At 46.3% G+C, this 20,901-nt stretch overlaps 1 protein-coding gene across 2 annotated transcripts in view; it reads right to left on the reverse strand.

Moving 5' to 3' along the window:
- The window catches only part of GATA4 (GATA binding protein 4), a 48,443-nt gene extending 30,603 nt beyond the window's left edge, over positions 1-17,840 (reverse strand). For both annotated transcript variants that reach the window (XM_022594914.2, XM_022594913.2), the window contains exon 1: positions 17,147-17,840. In XM_022594914.2, the coding sequence (XP_022450622.1) occupies positions 17,147-17,762 (616 nt within the window). In that variant the 5' untranslated portion in view covers positions 17,763-17,840. The remainder of the gene's footprint in view (positions 1-17,146) is intronic.
- Between the last annotated feature and the right edge of the window lie 3,061 nt (positions 17,841-20,901).

A 20,901-nucleotide genomic window follows, 5' to 3' on the forward strand; every position in this document is an offset into this window, starting at 1 on the left:
GGCTCTGCCTTCACCGAGAACAGCTGGTCAGATGGTGCGCTCGGCCAGCTCTCCCTGGCCCGGCAGATCCGTCCTCCTGGTCCTTCTCCCCCGCCCCCCCCTCCTGCTTTGTCTTGGGAAAAGGGTCCCCTTTATTAATGCTATTCCTGGAGATGTGTTTACACAGGGCAGGAAACTTAATATCAACATTCCCTGAAGGAGAGTGTCTTGTCACTTCTGTGAAGCACTTCAGGCAGGCAGAGACCAGCCTCCCAAATCAACAGGCACTTATGCCCTTTAAACAGAGTCTGACGGGAGAGTTTGTTTCTACAGAGAATCTTTGAGTTCCTGAGCCCGTTTGTTATGATGAGTTTGAGAGGCAGTTACCCGTATACACAAAACTCTCCCTGGTGCCTTAAGAGGCTCTCTAAGAAGGATCTCAAGGAATCTATTCACAGTGAGGAGGAGGGAAAAGAGTGGATTCGGGCACTCAACGGGTTGGAAAGGACAAACTTGATGAGCGAAATTCTGCAAGTCTCCATACACTGGCAGGGGGAGACGGGCTCCAGGGCCAGAATTCTGATAGGATGTGAAGGCTTGGTGGCGGGGGGGGGGGGGCTTAGGAAGCCCAAGGGGGCACCATCAGGGCTCAGCAGAGCATCACAGGATCAAAGAATGAGCTCAGGTGGGTTTTGCGAGGTGAAAATGGAGGGCACGTAACTGTCGATTTTTTCAGCTTCCTTTCTTAGCTCCTCTTGTCAGGCATCTCTTAGCTGTTACCCCTCCCACCTCTGCTGGAGGCCAGCACTGCCCCCCCAGCCCCCCGTCACTGTCCCCACGACCCTGGGGGCTCTCTCCTGGTCTCATGGCTTCAAACAGAGTGATGATCCCAGACTCCAGCCCCGGCTACCTGCCTCCTGGACATCCCACCTGCCTGTCCCTCCCCCATGCCTCTGGCCCACCATGTCCAATACGCTGTCCCACCCCTCGGTGCCCTGTTTCCTTGCTGTTACCTTTGAGGACACACCACTAGAGTTTTCTCTGCTCTCCCCTCTCCCACCACCTCCTAGGTTTGGGCTGCCTGAGCATGATTCTAACAGCTCTTCAATATCCTCCCCTCCCCACACCCCAGTCCCACCAGATCCCTCTCCCTGTAAAACTGATCATGATGGGGCCATGCTCGTCCCTGGACTCCTCCCCCTCAGGTTCCTTTTACAAGGATGGTTCCCTCCTCCCAGCCAGTCTCAGTGGACCCGGACTGCAGGTATGAATATATGAGCCGGAGGGGCCATATACTTTGTGATGAATTCCTGATTTTATCTTTTCAGATAATGAACGTTTACTTAGTATTTACCATGTAATCGTATCATGGACTCCAAACTAAGTGAGGTATAATTCTTGCCCTGGAAACACTTTCAATCTAGAAGAACTATAATCCAAATAAAATGACAGCACCATGGAAATGGTGAGAACGCTGGCTGTGTACGATTCTCGGGGATTCTGCCTGTAGGTGAGTCAAAGGCTGCCTGGAGAGACGAGCCCACCCCAGCTCTCTTGCATTCACGACAAGATCCACCTCTGCTCCCTCTTGGCTACCAAGAGGCAATGTGAACCTGATTTCTTTGATTCTTCCTTGTTTGCTTCTGGTTCTTCCACAGGCAGGTGAGTGAGAAGAAGAGACCAAAGTTGTGTGCATGAAAAAGCCATTGTGGAATTACTAGGGTAGAAGGAAAAAGGAGACCATCAGATACCAGGTGGCTTGCCAAGGCGCTTCTTCCCCACGACAGACAGCAGGCAGCCTGGCCTCTGGAGTTCAGAGCTGAGCTCAGAAGCTCCCACCATCTTGGCCTTGCCATCAAAGGCCAAGACTCTCCAAGCTAAGCAGTAAAACCCAAGGATTCTCTGGAATACAGTAGAATTTGCCCTTCTCTCCACAGGAAAGTAGTCAAATAAGTGCCTGCCAGCTCTTCTTGGTGGCCTCGCTTAGAAGGGCCAGGTATTTTCCGGGCTGTCCCAGCAGTCGGAGGCTACCAGGCAAAGGGGGAAGTGATGCCTCTGATTCCCCAGGCCTTAAATGGGAACATGCGGGTGAGAAATTCTACCTAACAGTTTACTCAACTCCCTATTCACAAGTTCCTCCAGACTTTTTCAGTGCAGCAAATCAAGGTACTGGGGGTAAGGGGTGTGTGTTCCTGATGGGGAAGTGGAATCCCAGACAAGGGAAGAAGTGACATTGGCCTGGTCCACACAACAGGTCAGGGATGTGAGGCCTCAAATCCAGGATTCCTACCTCGATCCAGTATCCCCTTTGCTACCGTGTATCCCCTCTCTCTCGCCCCCACTCCCACCGGGAGATTATCAGCTAAGTGGAAGGGCGGCGTGGTGGAAGAACAGTTCAGATTCCCAGAGAAGGGAAGCAAACTCAGATGCCACCTCTGGGCCAGCGACTAGGGGATGACCACCCCCAGCCCGTGTAAACTGGGGGATGAGGGGCGCATGGAAGCTGACACATACCACTGTCTTCACCCATGCCTTTCCTGCAACAGTCTAGCCTGGTGACGTCTCAGGCCTTTCCTTCCATGTCCTCTGCCATCACTCACTCATTATCCAGGCTAGAGAAAGCCTCTGACAGCCTCTAACTGAACCAGAGGCCTTCTGTCTCCATGCCAGCCTCCCTCCCTCCCTCTCTCTCTCTCTCTCTCTCACACACACACACACACACACACACACACACACCTCTGTGTGTATGTATTCCCAATTTATTGCTTCAATTATGTTTGCCTCTATTCATAAAGTCCTAAACTCCTCTACCCGACTTTCAAGGTCCTCCACAACTGGCCCCACTGTGTCAACCCTGCTGGCCCCTAAAGGACAACCAGGCCGCTGGAGCACTGGGAAAAGGTCTAAGATGTGGCGGATGACGTGCCAGATGCCCAAGGTGGTCCTCTGGGGTGCAGCACTGCATCAAGAAGCAGGAGGTAGGGGGAGTTGCCGTAAGCAACCAGCTCGTGTAGTTGCAGAGGAGCCCAAAGCCAAGAGCTGGAAACACTGGAGGTAAATCCGAAGCCAAAAGGCAAGGAATGACCAAAACAGACAGAACAGGTTTCAGTAACCGAGGGTCAAGTTTAGCGTTGGTACTGGTTTCCTCAGGCTCTTACGGATGTTACGGCATAAAGCAAACGAGGAATTACGTTGGGGTTTTTGAGGATGAAGATTCTTGGTGTGGATGTGAAGATTTAAAGATGTAAAATGGTGCAGTCGCCATGGAAAACGGCATGGTGGTACCTCCAAACCACACGATCCAGCAACTCCACTTCTGGGTATATTCCCAGAAGAAATGAAAGCAGGGACTCGAGTAGATATTGGTACAAACAGCACGATTCACAACAGCCAAAAGGCAGAAGCCGCCCAAGTGTCCGTGAACAGATGACTGGATAAAAAAATGTGTTCTATCCATACAACGGAATAGTATTCAGTCTTTAAAAGGAAGGAGATTCTGACACAGGCCACAACATGGATGAACCCTGCGGACAGATGCTAAGTGAAATAATCCAGACACAAAAGGACAAACACTGTATGATTCCACTTACATGAGGTAACTGGAATAGTCAAATTCCTAGAGACAGAAAAGAGAATGGTGGCTGCCAGAGGCTGAGAGGAGGAAATGGATACAGAGTTTCACTGCGGGGGGGAGACGAAAAAGTTCTGGAGACAGATGGTGGTGATGGATGCACAAAAATGTACATGCACTTAATGCCAACTGAAGTGATACTGAAAAAATTGTTAAAATGGTCAATTTTATGTTGTGTATATTTTACGACAGTTAAAAAAAAAGGATGCATAAAGGGAAGTGAAAGTCTTTCAGTCCTAAATTTGAATTGGAAGTATTAGCATCCATACATGATGTATTTTATCTTATCTTCAGGTGGACGGGGGAAGTATTTCCTAACTCTCTATACGGAATGACTAACCCAACAGCAAAAAGCACAACTAGCAGAGCCAACTCTAAGAGTGGTGTCCAAATACCATTTCTCACTAAAAGGAGTCTGGGTTTCCTGGAGAGATAGCCAAACCCAGGTCTGGGAGGAGAAAATGTATAAGAGCTTGGAACATTTTGTAGTATGGAAAGCAGGAAAGGATCAAACCAAGATTTTGTCAAAAGAACTCAGGAGACAATTTGGACAAGTTTCCACTGGCAAAAGATGGGACAATGTGAACATCAATCAGGATAATAAGGACATGGGATAAAACACATCATATCTGTTTAAATCCATGAGTCCTTAATGATACTAAGAAGTTTTTATTTCACTGGTAATCTCGGAAGGATGCTAGGGAACTAATTCATTATTTTGAACACTGAAAAGTAAAGTGAAAGAAGCAAGCATTTATCCTGCCTTTCCTATACAAACTGTATCTCAGGGTAACCAAATATTTGATAAACTAAAAAAAAATTTTTTTTTACTGTTATAGATGTGTATCAGCTAATAAATGAAGAAGGGGTGAGAGCGTTAGAATGCGACCGTTTGCAACCCCTGATGAAATAACAGATCTAGGCAATGACCGTCCACGGCTGCTGAACATTACCTAGCCTATTTTTCCAATCACAGATTTACACGAAAAACAGGGGACAGAGGAACATGTTAAATGAGGGGAATGCAATCAACAAAATCCGGGCTGTGGGAAACCTACAAGAAAAGCCTAGTTTCTTTAGCAAACATATTGCAGGAAAAAGAAGAGAGAGTAAAAGGGGAACTATAGGTTAAAAGAAACTTAAGAGACATCAACAGAGGCAACGTATGGACCTTATTTAGATCCCAATTTGAACAAATTGTTAAAGAAAATTAGACAAATGGGAAATTTGAACACCGATTGGATATTTAATGATATTAAGGAGTGGTGGTTAACTGTATCAGAGTGATACTGGTCCTGGGGCTGTATTTTTTTTTTAAGTATCCTTATATCTTTTAGAGATACAGACAGAAGTATTTAGAGATAAAATGATAAGTTGTCTGGAACTTCCTTCAAAATAACCTAGTGTAGGGGAATGCGGGGGGGGGGGGGCGGATACAGATGAAATACAGCTGGCCGAGAGTTGACATTTGTTGAAGCTGGGGGATGAGTAGACACTCTCTACTTTTGCATATGATTGAAATTTAACATATTCTTAAAAACTTGTTTAAAAGGCAGGAATTGAACTTAAAGTCTTCATCTTCACCTCTAACCCTCCTGGGAGGGAGGTGCTGTGGCATCTGGCTTTGCACACCTGCATAAACAGTATTTTCCCCTGTAATTATCTGTATTCCTATTCAGGCCACTCCTGGCCCTTTACATCTCACCTTTACGGGCAGAATCACTGAGAAGAAGAAGGTGGGACCCCACCTCTGAGGTCAGATCAGCCACGGCCCCATCCTTTCCAGGGCAGGGATCTGGTTTGGGAACTAGAATCAGCCTGGATTTCTGCCCCTTCTTCTACCTCAGCCTGGACACAAGCCGCCCAGCCTCACTGTGCCCTACTGCTAAAGCACCCACAGACACACAGCTCCTCCACAGCATCTTCACAGCGAGCCTCTTCCTTTCCATCAGACATCTTTCTCTAAGTGGGAACGGGTGCAGAAATGCAGAGGGAAGGCGGTCATTACCTTGCAGGAGCGAGGCAAAAGCAAAACAAACAAGAGCCACTATTTTTAGCCTTTCTACACTATAACCAGAACGACATATCCAAAATGCTACTTGAATCCTGCCCCTCCACTGTCTAAGTCTTCTCTTCCCCAGGCCAAGTCCGAACTCTCCAGATGCCTCTGCCTGCTGCATGGCCCCCTCACCCCACCCCCCGACACTGCAGAAGAGCCAACTCAAGAGACCTCCTCAGCTTACCATGTCCTTCCTCCCATGCAGCAAACTCCTAATCATCGTTTCAGACTCCCTATAGGAGTCCACTCCTCCAGGAAGCCTGGTCTCTGTCGGTCTGGCATCCTGGACTCGCGTGGAACCCAGACTTACCCCTCTAGAGCCCTCCATATACTCAGACTCTCACTTTTTTTTTTACCTCCCCTGCCAGACTGTAGGCTCCTGGGAGGCAGAGACCGCCTTGTTCGTTTTCGATCTCCAAAGCCTAACAAGTGCTCAGCTCACAGGAAGCAGGAAAAAAATATTTGTTGGCTGGTTGGCTGATGAGGCAAATGGTGTGTCTGGTACTGGTGTTTGTAACAGAGCTCTACCCTCTGCGGATCTCCGCGGCCTGTGGGGACCTTAGGCACTGAATGGGTTTAGTGAATAACAGAAAAACAAAACCAAAGGAACCACAAACTGAGACCAATTCTGAGGTCACTTAACCCATGGTTTTCCACCGTTGTTTTTACATTTTAGTAGTTAAGTATTTTATAAGAAAAAATAAAATTAGCCCATCAAACTTGAAATTTCACAGATACTATTGCTTAAAATGAGGCAGGTAGCCATGGAAACCTGCTCTACACAGACTGCATGAAGTCAAGTGGATGCCAGGTAAGCTCAGGAAGGTGACATTTCACTATGGTAGCTTTGCTGTAACAGCCAGCATGAACTATTGTCATGGGCACTGCCATCAGACCCTGGATTGATTTGATTTTCTTTCTCCTTCCTTCCTTCCCTCCCTTCCTTCCTTCCTTCCTTCCTTCCTTCCTTCCTTCCTTCCTTCCTTCCTTCCTCCCTCCCTCCCTCCCTCCCTCCCTCCCTTCCTCCCTCCCTCCCTCCCTCCCTCTCTCTCTTTCTCTCTTTCTTTCCTTCCTTCCTTCCTTCCACTGTGGGCCTTAAGGAATCTTAGTTCCCCGACCAGGGATTGAACCTGGGCCCATGGCAGTGAAAGCGTGGGGTCCTAAACACTGGACCGCCAGGGAATTCCCAGACCCTGGATTTTAAATACCCCTTCTCACTATTTCTGTGCCTGGCCTGATTTCTTAACCTTACCAGTGCAGATACTCAAGCTCAGAGGGGCTTCATAAGTTGTCCAAAGTCACACAGCAGGAAGATTAGAGCAGGGAACAGGATCTTGGGCTGGACTGATACACTTTCACCTCACTGACCTCCCCTTCTAAAAAGTGGGTTGAAAGCTACTTGCTCACATTTCTCAACAAATCAGAGCCTCACAAATCAACACCTCCTGCAGCTGGTCACCTCACTTCAAGGGGGCAACCACTTAAAACTTATAAATATGCTCTAGCCTTAAAATGGCTAAACATAACATACTATAAGATTGAAAAGCTATGCTTTTATACACAACGCTCCCATTTGATTGGCTATTTATTATTGGCAGCTCTTTCGGTCAATTTCCCAGTTTTGCTCTATTTAAGAGACCAGTCTTTAGGAGCCAGTCTGGGTCACCAATCTTATGAAAACTTTCTTCAGTGCTGAAATAACTAAACAGTAACTTTTATGACTGTTTAAATATATAGATATACACATGCCTGTATATGTATGGTAACTAAGAAGCCAAGGATTAATGTCTAACAGTGGTTATCTTTGGATGGTAAGATTACAAATTCTGTGCATTGGTTTATATGAGTTTTTCATTTCTCCATAGTAAATATACCTGAGTTTAATAAAAGAAAAATACTTAAGTTTTACTGATACTATTTGAAAAAAAAAACTGTTTGTTTTTCTGAAGCCATCTTTGACGTAGAAAACATTCTCTTTTTTCAAATAAGCAATATTTTCCTATTAAGTGTACACTGTGAGAACCACGGGTCAAGTTAAGTTCTCTCTATATGCTAGCGAAAGGTTTTATTTGTTGTTTGTTTTCCCCCGCCTACTCAATTTTGATGGGTAACCTGTATTATTGCCTCTCTTTGCCTGGTTTGATTTATGATCCTGGAAGTCAGGTCATTCTCTGCTAGGTCAAAGAAAGAAAGAGAAAAAAAAAAAGGTTTCCCCACCTAATACCTGATAAAATATCTGAAAAGGTCATTGCAGACCTTGACAGAAACACATACAATTTCAACCCAATCTGATAAAACAGCAACTAGAAAACTTTTATCAGAAGAAAATGTAACTTGCCATTTCCCAGCTCAGTTGACTGAACTTTTTTTTATCTGAAATGACAGACATCATAAGATAGGAAAAGCTGCAGATAAGAAGCCAAATTGAGTTGTCTTGAATCAGATCCGATTGTCTGCCTGGGTTCAAACTCCCACACCTGCTCTGAATGTGTCAATGAGAGTCTCTTGGCATGGTCCCGGAGGGGTTTGGAAACATTGCAAAAGTGGTGAACTTTGAGACTCCAGCGTTTATTCTGCGATTATAATTAACCTGCTCACCAGTTGCTATCGATCAATACTGAATGGAGCTGATAAAGTTTGACTGGATTTCTAGAAGTAGAAATGGAGACTTAAACTAGGAAGAAAAAAAGGAAGATTAAAAAATTACTTTAAGGATTTAATTCAGTTTTAAGCAGCAAAACTGGATCTGTGACTGACGAATCCCAAAGCCTGTGGCTTAATAATCCTCAAAATTTCCCACCATACTCTGGTGGTAACTCCTTGATGTCTCATCCTCCAAAAGAAAGTTCATCTATGATGATTCAACACAGAGTGAAAGACATCCTCACGTTCATTCCATTTGCAGAGGGTGAACCACATGGCATGGCTTACCTGTCTGGATTATATTCCTCCTTTGGCAAAAAAAAAAAAAAAGATATTTAAAGACATGAAGGCAATTTGGGGGCTCCTGCAAAGTACTGAAGGCCAGAAAACCAAATTCCCTTCATTCAGATAAGAGGCTTAAATATCCTGGCTCAGTTCTGATTACAGAGTAGCAATAGATAAAACCCTAGGCCCCCTGCCAGAAACGAGAAAGCTTCCACTCATGGCTTCTGTGATCAGCTCAGACCAATTCCATGGGCTCTTCCAGCCTGGGGTTTTATCCACTGTCTTGATCCATGCCCCTATTCTCATCTTCATTAAAAAATATAATCACTGTGATTCCTCTCCTCCTTTCTCAGCTCCGACCTTTGGAGAAAAGGGAATACGGAGAAGACGGTTCTAGTTTCCTTAAGAAAAGGGACTTTTGAGACAGCCAGACGGCTTTGCTCTTCTTATGCAGCCAACAGTCCCCCCCCAGAGTAAGACGAATCTTCTAGTTTGGAGGGTCTGAATTCTGGGCAATCTCTCTTTAATTCTCCGCACACCCAAATCAGGATGCTGAAAGGAAGCCTGTGTGAGGCAGGGATTCCTGGCATTGCAAGTTCTGCAGTATCAGAATGAGATGGAGAGACATTGGTGGGAAACAGGAAAACAGAGAAGAGAAACTACACTGGGGAGAGGGAGCAGGTAGTGAGCAGAGTAACAGAAACTCCTGAACTTTACTTGAGTCCTTCAAACACCACGTACCTTCTGGATCTGAAGAGTGGAGCGCCCTTAAGCTTGGCAAATGCAAAGTGTGGCAAACAGGGAAAAAGCACGGTCCTGGAAGTGGGACTTACCTGGGTTCTAAGCCAGGGCTGTTTACTACCAGCAGGAATTGGGGCAGATTAATCATTCTGACCATCAGCTTCCTCTTCTGCAAAATGGAGATCACAATATCTAATTCTCAAGAAGGACTTAAAAATTCCTGTTACCTGACAGCTTCCTCGTTGACCCTCGAGAAAGGATCCAACTTACTTGCATATATGCACAGTACATAATACATATATATATATATACACACATAGATATACGTATATATGTGTGTGTATATATATATGCATATATGGTAAAAGATATAGGTTCCTGTCCCTAAAAAGTTGAAAGTTGTTAGCTGGTTTCCAAACATGAATGTACCCAAACTTGTAAACTTATTTTGTATAAATTAAAACAGGTCAGAGGTTATTCCTAGTATAACCCCACTCATATTATTTTCCCTTACCTTCTTGAGAAGGAGACAAAAGAGTAGCTCTATAGTAGCCAATAAAACGTTTAAATAATCCTCCCTGGAGTGTGTTACATGAGACCATGTCATGGGCCATAGAAGGTCAATATAACAGAGCGATGCTCATTCCCAAGCCATGAGAGAGCCTTATCAACTGCACCTTACGCAGGATTGGAGGTCAAAGAAGTCACCAGCAGACAAATACTTTCCAAAGTCAAAAAGGCCCCTTCAAGATCTTAAAACAGCAGCATCCCTGGACCTGCAAGAATTGCCCACTTCTAGAGCAAGGCAATGGGAAAACCTGTGGTCCTTCCTCTTTCCTATGCAAACAGAAGCAGCAACGTTTGCAGCTCTAAATTCAGTACAACTCAAAGGTCTTAAAAGGACAGGTTGAAAAGAATTGGCTAAAAGATTTACCTTGCCTCGGGAGAAGGTAATGTGGTTTTCTAACACAATCCCATCACTGTCCTAGGTTAGTGGTTTTCCATTCTGGCCCCAAAATAACCTGAGGGAGAAGTGCCCACACCAGGAAAGGTCACCAGTGTATGTGCCCACGAGGGGATCTTAGGAAGTCACGTCAATGGGGTTGGGTTCGGGGAGGGGGGCGACATCTGACAACTGTGGACGGAGATCTGCTCCCAGAAGGCATTACTGAGAGTAGGATAAGGGTTCTTTGACCCCTAGGTAAAGGAATCTCCTGTTGGATAAGCAAAAATCAAAAGCCGAATTCAGTAAATAACAATTTATGTTTTAAAGTACTCTTCCTGTACATCCATAAACTCTAAATATAGAACTCTATTTTTTAAAAAAAGGCGGGAGACTTTCAGGAATTTAATTCATGAATACTATGTCTTTTTAAAAATTTAATTGGTTTAATTTTTTTTAATTGGTAATATAGTCACATGGCTCAAAATTTAAAAGGTTCCATTTGTACACCCACGTCCACAGCAGCACTACTCATAAGTCAAGAGGAGGAAACAACTCAAGTGTCCATGACGGATGAATAAACAAAATGTAGTACACACATACAATGGAACATTATTCAGCATTAAAAAGGAAGAAGTCATATCACAGGCTACAACATGGATGAACCTGGAGGACATTATGCTAAGTGAAATTAGGCAGTCACAAAGAGATGAGTGCGGTATGATTTCCACTTACATGAGGGATCTAAAGTAGTCACATTCATAGAGACAGATCTGAAGTAGTCAGATTGGGCTTCCCTGGTGGTGCAGCAGTTAAGAATCCACCTGCCAGTGCAGGGGACACAGGCTCGAGCCCTGGTCTGGGAAGATCCCACATGCCGCAGAGCAACTAAGCCCGTGCGCCACAACTACTGAGCTTGCACTCTAGAGCCCGTGAGCCACAACTACTGAGTCCACGCACCACAACTACTGAAGCCCGCGCGCCTAGAGCCCGTGCTCCGCTACAAGAGAAGCCACCGCAATGAGAAGCCCGCTCACCGCAACGAAGAGTAGCCCCCGCTCACCACAACTAGAGAAAAGCCCGCGCAGCAACGAAGACCCAACGCAGCCAAAAATAAATGAATAAATAAATTTATTTAAAAAAAATAATAAAGTAGTCAGATTCATAGAGACAGAACGGCGGTTACTAAGGGCTGGGGGAGGGTGAAGTTCGGAGTGTTGTTTAATGGGTATAGACTTTCAGTTTTGCAAGACAAAAAAATTCTGAAAATCTGTTTCACAAGAATGTAAACAACAACTTAACACTACTGAACTGTACACTTAAAAATTGTTAAGGCAGTAAAAACAAAACAAAGTAAATCTTAACTTTAACCTCCCTGTATTTTAAATGTATTTTCTTGTTATTTAATGGATTAATAAAGAAGCACAGAAAGGACAATGAAAACTGGTTAAGGTGGTTAAAAATTCAAAAAGTTCCAAGGCACAGATGGTGAAAGTCCTTTTCTCACCCTTTCCCCTCACCTCTCCAGTTATTCCCGACGGGCAATCAATGCTACAGGTTCCTTGTGAATATTTCCAGAGAGAAATTAAATATTTCCAAATGCATATAATCTTTTCTTCTCTTTTTTTACACAAATACAGTGCTACACACACATCCTGCACTTATAAATGTCTTGAAGAGGATACCATACCATTACATAATGAACTTCCTAATTTTTTATGCTGGCAAGATATCATATTGTTTGTATGTACCATGTGAACACAAACACTCCCCTAATAATGCGTATATAGATTATTTACAATTTTGGTTGGAATAATTAGTTCCAACGACACAACAGTGCTGCAACTAACATGTACCCATAGAATATATTCTATATTTGTAGAATAAATTCCTAGAAGTTAAATTTCTAGGTCAAGGGTATCAGCTCTGTAATTTGTCAGATAACACCAAAGGGCTCTCCATAAAGGTTGTACCAATTTACACTCCCATCCACAGGTATCAGAGTTCCTGTTTCCCCACACCTCGGAGTATGTTTGTTTTCTTAGCTCATTTAAGTAAAAAAAAAAAAAAAAAATAGGGAGGGATACTGAAGAAAGTGTTATCTAAAGCTGTCTCCTGTGCATCATTTCACCTGAGCGCTTAGAAAGTACCTAACAAATGTGGCTTGACCTTTCAATGGGACACCCCTGGGCAGGTGACAGATCTCACTAGAAGCAGTGACATACCCCTGGCTACGCCCCCCTCCCCAGCCACACACACACCTTCCCCATTTAAATGGTTCTCAGGGCAACACCACAGACCAGCCCCAGCTCTGACTGACCTGCTCAGGGTGGTAACGGAAAGTTAAACAACTGGTTTCTCAAAGACTGACGAATGATTCTCTAGCCAAACAAGCTACCTACGACGAGTTGATCTCACAAGGTTCCCTACATAAATGCACTGGCTCTGAAAGCAAGTGGCTTAATTGATAAGCAGTCCCCAAAAGATCCAGAAAACACTTCAGAGTCTTCCACCAACCTATACCATAAACAAACTCTTAGAACACTGTGAATGAGACAAAGCTTTCAGAGAAACCATTTGGCTAACACTGAGTGATATACACGCATTTCTTTGTGTTGTTATTTTTTTTTAATCAACCCTTAAAATGATTCAAAACTGTTGCACTCCTTTGAAATTATAACTGCTTGTTCTTCTATTACACAAAAGAATTGTTATTCCATCGTAAACTATATTTTCATAGCTTTTCCAGTAACATCTACCACAATGTTATTTTCTTTAAGGCATAGTCTCATATAATTTCCAGTTTCCTTTTCAGCCTTAAGTATTTACAAGCATTAATTGGTACAAAAATCAACGTTATTGCGGTGTAATGTACACACAATAAAACACTCCTATTTTAATAGTATACATCCATGCACTCTGACAAATGGATGTGCCTACGTTAACAACCATGATCGGGATCTCTAAAAGGAGACAGCTATATCATCCCGCCACAGCTAACTCACAGGCACACCAACGCAGACCCAAGCCCTTGAAATGCAAGAGTCCCCAGAACAGCTCCACTGGCAGATGGCCACACGGTGTCTCCTTAAGTACTTTCAGTGCCCAGGGGTGCATGAATAAGACACAGCCATTCCATTTCAACAGCTACAATCCTGTGTGCAAAAGCGTTCTTCTCAAACGTTGTATCTGCTCACCTAGAGCAACACAAAGTTAAAAGGACATAGACTTTTGCCTTTTAGATATTTATACACAGACACTCTCTCCCTCTCTTACCCGCCCAGGGACTTCTCCAACGGAAACTGCTCCAGTGGTTTCCCAGGGCTTCAGGAACCCTCTCCCATCTGGCTCACTCCTCCCCAGAGCCTCCGGTGGGTCTCTTCAGCAGCCGTGGTGTGTGGTTTGATCTGGGCAGAGGACTGCAGCAACTCCCTCCTGGATCTCCACTGAAATATTTGCTCAGTGCCCAGCATGTGCCAGGCACTTACACATGGGTGAGACTCTGTACCTGGTCTCAGTAAGGTCACATAATTCCATCAGTGCAGCCTAATTCATGAATTCAATGGTTGTGTCAGGGCTCATATTGAACTTGGAATGAATTAAAGTTTATATACATGGCAGTCAAGGCAGAGTCACTCCTTCCACCCTAAGTCCAGAGCTCTACAGAGGCCCCTGTTTGCTTTTATTACTTTGCTTTTTGCCTTATTCCAATAACCAACAAAAGAACTCTGGCAAGATATGAACTATTGTTAATACTAACGTTTAATACTTCATAGAGAAATGAAGGTGGTCTCTTCTTTCTCCTCTTTGAAATTAAAAACAGTTTCTGTGCGAAGAATGAGTTAATCTGTGTGGTTTCACCTATGGTGATAAATACATCATTTAAACAAAGCCAAGCTGGGTTCTATTATTTCATGGTACCAGACAGTGTGACAGTAAATGAGGGCATGCATTTTCTTTCTTTCTTTCTTTTTTTTTCTTTCCAAATTGCAGGTACTTTTCCTGACAAACTCTATTTACCCTTCAGCACCAAGTGCAGACGGTACCACTTAGGTGAAGACTTCCAGATTCCTAGACAGAGGGAGGTACACCTCTGTCTTCTCTCCTCTGCTCTCAGCTCATGGCCATAGCCCATTGCTGGGTCACTCACCTGTCTTCATGCCTGTTTAGGGTGACCAATTATCCCCGTTTGTTGGGGGCCTGTCCTAGGTTTAGCACTCAAAATCCCCAATCCTAAAAAACCCTCAGTCTTGAGAAAATCAGAAAAATTGGTCACTCTGCCATGATAGTGACTATTTACTCAAATAGCCATCATTTATGTGCCCAAGCCAAGAACTTCACAAACGTTACCTTATTTTTCTAATTTAAAACAACACTAAAAGTAGTTACAACCATCCCGTTATACAGGAGAAGAGAGGAGACTGAGAGAGGTAAGTACCTTGCCCGAGATCACAGGGGCACCCGAAATTGAATCTAGGTTTGCCTTTGTCATACCTCACCCTGTACTGCCATCTTAGGACCCAGTGGCAACTCCCCACAGCAAGCTCTCAATAAACACCACGGACTCAGTAATCACTTGTCATCATCCTTCGATCACTCAGCATCAGTTAACATGTCAGTGATGGTCCTCAATAAAGCTACCAGGCATTAACAGGAGCGTCCATGTGATAGGAGGAACATATAAAAAGCACATGTGCATATGCTGCTTTTAACTGGCTTTTATGCAAGTGCCACCCGCAGAACATGCTGGAGATCTGAATGCCAACAAATTCAACGTGCCTCCTGTCCCCTCACATAGGTAACGTGGAACCATTCACCACCTGCCCACTTAAAACACTTGGCTGCGTACAGAAGAGAAAATCCAACTGCTTGGCCAGACCCCAGGGCTGTCTTCAGGTGGGACTTCCTGAAGTAGTGGGACAGAGCACAGGTGCCAGGAAGACAGGCCACACTTGTCAGCAAGGGGGCCCTCCTTAAAGGTCGGCTTGCCATCTGTTGACACTGGAGTGTGGGAAACACTACTTACTCCAACACCCTGTGGCCTGGTATGGGTTACATTTGAGAATCTAAATACTCACTGTGTGCACTCCTCCCACCGTATTATTTTTTTTTACATTGTTTTGGCTGTAACTCTCATGACCACAAAGAATCCCCCCCCATCTTTGGATGTCAGACTTCTCTTTTTGCCCTAACCAAGCACCAAATTCTCAGTCCAGGATCACAAGGGTTAGGAAGCAACCTCCCCATCCCACCCCCAAGTTCGAAGAAGTGAAACTGTGTGGACCATTCCTCCCTATTTTAAAATAGGAGTTCTAGAGGGAGCTCTAGAGAGAACTCAGGAGGGTTCTAAGAACGTGGGGCCTGAGGGGCCCACGCCCAGCATGCCCACCTCGAGCTGCCATTGTATGGAGATGCTGCCGAGCTATCTCTCAAGGTCCTCCCGAGGGTCTCCGGAGCCTGCGGAGGGGCGGGCCCTCCTCTCTGGGGGTGCCGTCTGGCTCCCCCGTGACGGGGAGGGGGAAACTGGGAGCCACAGCTCCAAGACCCGGCGCCACATCCACGGTTAATCAGTTTACCTGAGATGTGTATTTGGGCGGACACCCCTGGGGCTCTTCCCCAGGCCACCCAGGGTCTGAGGATAAATTAAAGGCTCTTCAAAGCCTGGACCCTTCTCGGAGCCAGCCCAAGACTGGAAACCTGGGAGGAACAGACTTTACTCTTCAAAGTGAGAACAAATGCGAAAGGATTTAGCACTTAGTAGGTAGTCAATAAATGTTAACTTTGTTGCTCAAGTCTGGGCTTCCCCTCCCCTACAAGAGTAGTCTCCATCCAAGCCCGATCCCGTCCCTTCCTGAAATTCCACAGGACCAGAGGTCATTTGCATTTTGAACTAGTGTTGCCACTTCCTTTCTCTCTCAGCCTGAAGCGCCGAAGCCCTTCCTCGGACTTCATTTTGTTCATCTGCAAATGGGAGCAAGGGGCACACGTTTGATGTCCTTCCCAAGTCTGACATTCAAAGAAGCTATTAAAATTGTGCCCATTACGATTGTAATTTCTAACCCCAGCCCTCGGGACCGGACGAGGCTGAACACTTGGACCTGCGGCAAAGTCTCCACTTCAGTCGGGCATTATAAAGATGCACCTCTGGGCTTCCCGCGTTCCCGGACACCGACCTGGAGTGCGCTTCCAACGCAGCCCTGGGCACCTATGCCCCGCCGACCAGCCCATGGTCACAACACGCTCTGGCCCCGAGGCACCCACCTGGCACTGATCCCAGTTCAACCCATCTCCATTGCTAGGGTCCCTCATTTGTTCCCGGTGTGAACTCCCCGACAGGAAAATCTTCTGCCACCCCGAGGGATCCTCCAACTGGCCCGCCAAATGGCCCAGAAGATGTTGGGCCCAAGCCATGTCATCAGTTCCCTGCGGAGGACGCTGAGCAACGGCCGAGAGGAGGTGGGAGCAGAAACCCGGTGCTCCCAGCGCTGTGCAGCCGGCTCGCCCGGCGGCCTCCGCAGTCACCTACAGACGGGTGCTGCCCCGGGCGCACGTAGACCCAGACACACCCGACGCTCGGGGCCACCCTGCAGTCGTCTCTCCCTTTCAGAAAAGGATCTAGAGGGCAGGCCCGCCCTCACTAAACGGAATCTGGGTTCCGTGGTTCTGTGACCTTCACCGCCACTACCGCCCGCCCCGGCCGCCAGGTTCTGTCTCCCAGTTTGCTTTCCTTGGAAAAACTCACGTATCCCCTCTATCCCCTGCCCCCGCCCCCGCATACCTGTGAAAAATTAAATGTCCCAAACAAGGCTCAGGACTACCTCTGTTCCGGCCCCGGACCGCCCGGGGACGCGCGCTCAGCACTCACCGAGATTGGGGTGTCGGGTTGCAGGGTTGGCCCGGCCGGGCAGGCTGTGCAGAACCGGGCTGTCGAAGGGACCGGCAGAGGCCGCGGCAGCCGCGGCCCAGGACGCGCCCACGTCGGCCATGTAGGCGGGGTAGGGGCTGGAGTAGGAGCCCGCGAAGCCGGCTCGCCCGTACTGCTCGCGGCCCGCCAGGCCGGCGCCCGCCGCCCCGCCGCCACTGCCGTAGGCCGCGGCTTCCCGGGCCGCAGCGGCGGCGGCGGCAGCGGCCAGGGACCCGGTGGTGCCCGGGAAGGAGAAGCGCGGCGACACTGGCGGCGGGGTGTAGGCGGCTCCCTCGGCTCCCGCCTGGCTCCAGCCCGGGCTGCCCTGCTGGGTCCCGGGCCCTGCGCCCGACGGCGCGGCCCCTGAGCTGCCGCCCGAGGCGGCCCCGGACACGGTGCCCCCGCCTCCGCCCTGGAGGTAGGACAGGCCGAGCACGGAGGAGGGCACCCGCGGCGTGGGCACGTAGACCGGCGAGGACGCGGCGCCTGCGCCGTGCATGAAGGCGCCCGGCCCGCCCGCCTCGTAGGGGCCCGGAGGGGGGCCGTGGTTGGCGGCCATGGCCAGGCTCTGGTACATCGCCCCGCGCGCTCGCTGCGTCCGAGTCCTCAGGACAAGGAGCAGTGCGGGGAGAGAAAATAATAATACAAAAATAAAAAGACGAATAATGTACAAGTGAGGGGCTGTCACAAAAATGAAGATCAAAAATCAAAGGTTAAAAAAAAAAACACACGAATCCTTCAAAAATATATACGTATTAAATCCAGCATTGAGCCAAAGACTCTAGGCTCTGGTTTACTCAGGAAAATCCCAAACTGAATTTGCGGTTGTTCCCGGAGGTGGTGGAGGAGGGGCCGAATCCACTGCAGGGACTGGAGGTCGCGAAGACGCGGGGTAGCGCCCGGGCGCGGGCACGGGGCTCCAGGCGGGGTCACGCGGCCTGGCCTGTCGCTGCGCGGCACCGCCGTCTTCAGGACACCCCGGCCTGTGGTGCAGGGTGCGGGAGGCTGGCTCCAAGGCCGAGGGCCGGGCTGGCTCCTTTCCTCCGAGATGCAGCCGCGTCTAAACAGGGAATGACAAAGAGGGAAATAAGTTCATCCAGAGCTTCCAGAGCCCATTTCCCCTAAACTTGGTTGCTTCTCCCGCCCTGCAAACAAAATCGCCACTCTCGGGGGCCCAGCTTCGGAGGCCACCCGGCTCCGCGGGAAGCTATTCTGCAGAGGCCGTGGGGTCCGGCTGCCGGAGGGAAGCCTCGGGGAGGGGCGATTTAGAGACCCGGGGCTTCCCAGTTATTGGACATGAAATTACTGGTTATGATCACGCTCATTTTTTTTTTGTATTGCTTGTCAGGAAGGACTTTAATTTTATCCTATTTCTAGCATATTCTTGTCACAGTATTTTAAAAGTCCAAGGGTTTCCGGTTTCCGCACAGAACCTAGACCTAAGAAATCTCGCCCCATCTCCTCTGTCCCCCCACCTATCCCCAACTGATCCTGGCCATGAAAGAACTTTAGATTGCCCATGGAAGACAAGGACAAACTTTATAAAAACCACCAGCCTAAGAAATTTTTGTTTGCAATCTTTTTTTTTTTTCTTAACTAGAGGCAGAGTCTAAATATTTATAAGTGAGCACAGTGTCTGCTAAATCTCGGTGAAAAAGTTTGTGGAATCTCTTATCCATACGCTATATCACGTGGACATCAAATCAGACAAGATACACGTTTCTCGCAAATAGTTTTATTTTGGAGATTTTGCAGACTGGATATCAAGAAAAGTAAGAGGAATGTACAAAGTCACTTTACAGAACTACAGTACTCACTGAACCATTCCAATTCATCGAATGGGTTTTTCATATGGAATCACTGATCCACCCACATATGGAATCATAACACCAATGAGACTGCTTGGGGGAAAGAACAGCTTGTAGGACTTGATTATATCCTTGTATCCTGTGTTTTTATTTCACCAGGCAATTTTTCTGATAAAACTAAGCACTACACGTTCTGAAGCACCTGCCTATTAGCTCCAGGTCATTTTCTCCACAATTCCACTAAGTAAAATTGTCTCTCCTCATTTTACAAAAGAGGGGACTGAAGCATCGAAAAGTTTTGAAACTCCTTTAAGATCAAAGTACAATTAAAGGGGGTAGGGGACAGGATCCGTAGAACTCCAAGGGTTTAAGGCTGTCCAGTCCATGCCCACTTTTCTCCATAGGAGAGGCACCTACCCTTAACATTTCTTTTTTTTAACTGCAGTAGTAGACTTACAGATATATTAACTGAACTATGTACTAAATCCAGGCTCTGCCGCTTACTGAGTGAATGACTGTAGACACATTTACTTAACCTTTCTGTGTCTCAGTTTCCTCATTTGCAAAAATTCAAATATTAAAGGTAACTATCTTGTATGGTCATTGAGAGGATTATAAATTAATATATGGAGAGCACTTATAATAGGGCCTTATAAAACTTTTATAACAGGCACAGAGAAAATTCTATACAATTGACTATTACTTTTACTACAATGTATCATGAGAAAATGCTTCAGACGTATTATGTACTATAATAAATGGTCATCTTTATTCTTGTAAAAAAATTCTGGAAAAGGAATGTCTAATACATACTATATAATGCTTTTAACCACTTTTGCAACATCACTAATAATAATAATGTTATAGCACAGTATTATACAGTCATATGTTAACTCCTAAGTGGTTTATTATTTGCTTTCAAAACTATACAATAAGTTATTGGTTTTGGGAACATTTCCTTCCAATAAGAAGTTTAGTTAGAGGATGGATATTTAAAAAGTTGACCTGAGATCACCAACTTTCCCCTTTGAAAATGAAGGCAAAAAATTAACACCTATAGGAATCTCTGGGCTTCAGTAAGTAAATACATAGGTTTACCTTAATAAAATATTCGGTATTTGATTTAAAAATCAAATAGCTGACCTATTTCACTGTATTTTCTGGAATACTCCTGCAGTTCTAAAACAAATGTCATAAGTTTCTTTTCTCAGATAGCTGCAGGAAAGAAAGATTTATAATTTTGTAATCCAACTTCCAATATACATACAGATGCTAACTTAAGCTTTAAAATGGAAACGCTGAAAACGCCATAAATCTAACATGTCTTTATTACATTCTCTGCCTTTTTAAATGGCTGATACATTACCTCAGAGTTGGATTACTGAACAATAGAGGGGGAAAAATATCCCTCTATACCTTTCTGTTAAGACAAGAAATGAACTACTCCCTTTAAAAGACTCTTGCTTGTTTCTGTAATTGACCCTCCTCGCAGGCCATCCCGGGAGGGAGCGGAACGAGCTCCTGAGAATGGCAGAAGAGGTCTGGCCTTGCTGTGGGGATCCGGGCTTATGGCCCAGTTTTCCGTATCCTGCTCATCACCCATCCCAGTTCACCCAAAATTCACAAGCCAGACAGGAAAGCTTTCTTCCTTTTGCTGAGTGAGCTCAGAGCCCTTTTCTGATCTACTTCTCAGAGCGGAGAGGATCGAGAGCGTCCTAACGTTCCCGTGCATTTACAGGTCGCTGCTGCTGCTTCGGTTCAGCTGGCGCCTTCGCCCTCGGCCTGCTGCGCAGAAAACTGTCACACCCGAACGCACAGCCAATCCGGCAATAACGGACATGGTCGCTGCGGGGGACGTGGAGATCCAGAAGTGGAGGGGGGAGTATCACCCCGTCACCCCAATAAAAC

Source organism: Delphinapterus leucas, chromosome 6 (genome assembly GCF_059928025.1).
Source record: "Delphinapterus leucas isolate spDelLeu-1000000601 "Yukka" chromosome 6, BTC_Dleu_Yukka2, whole genome shotgun sequence".
Lineage (NCBI taxonomy): Eukaryota > Metazoa > Chordata > Mammalia > Artiodactyla > Monodontidae > Delphinapterus > Delphinapterus leucas.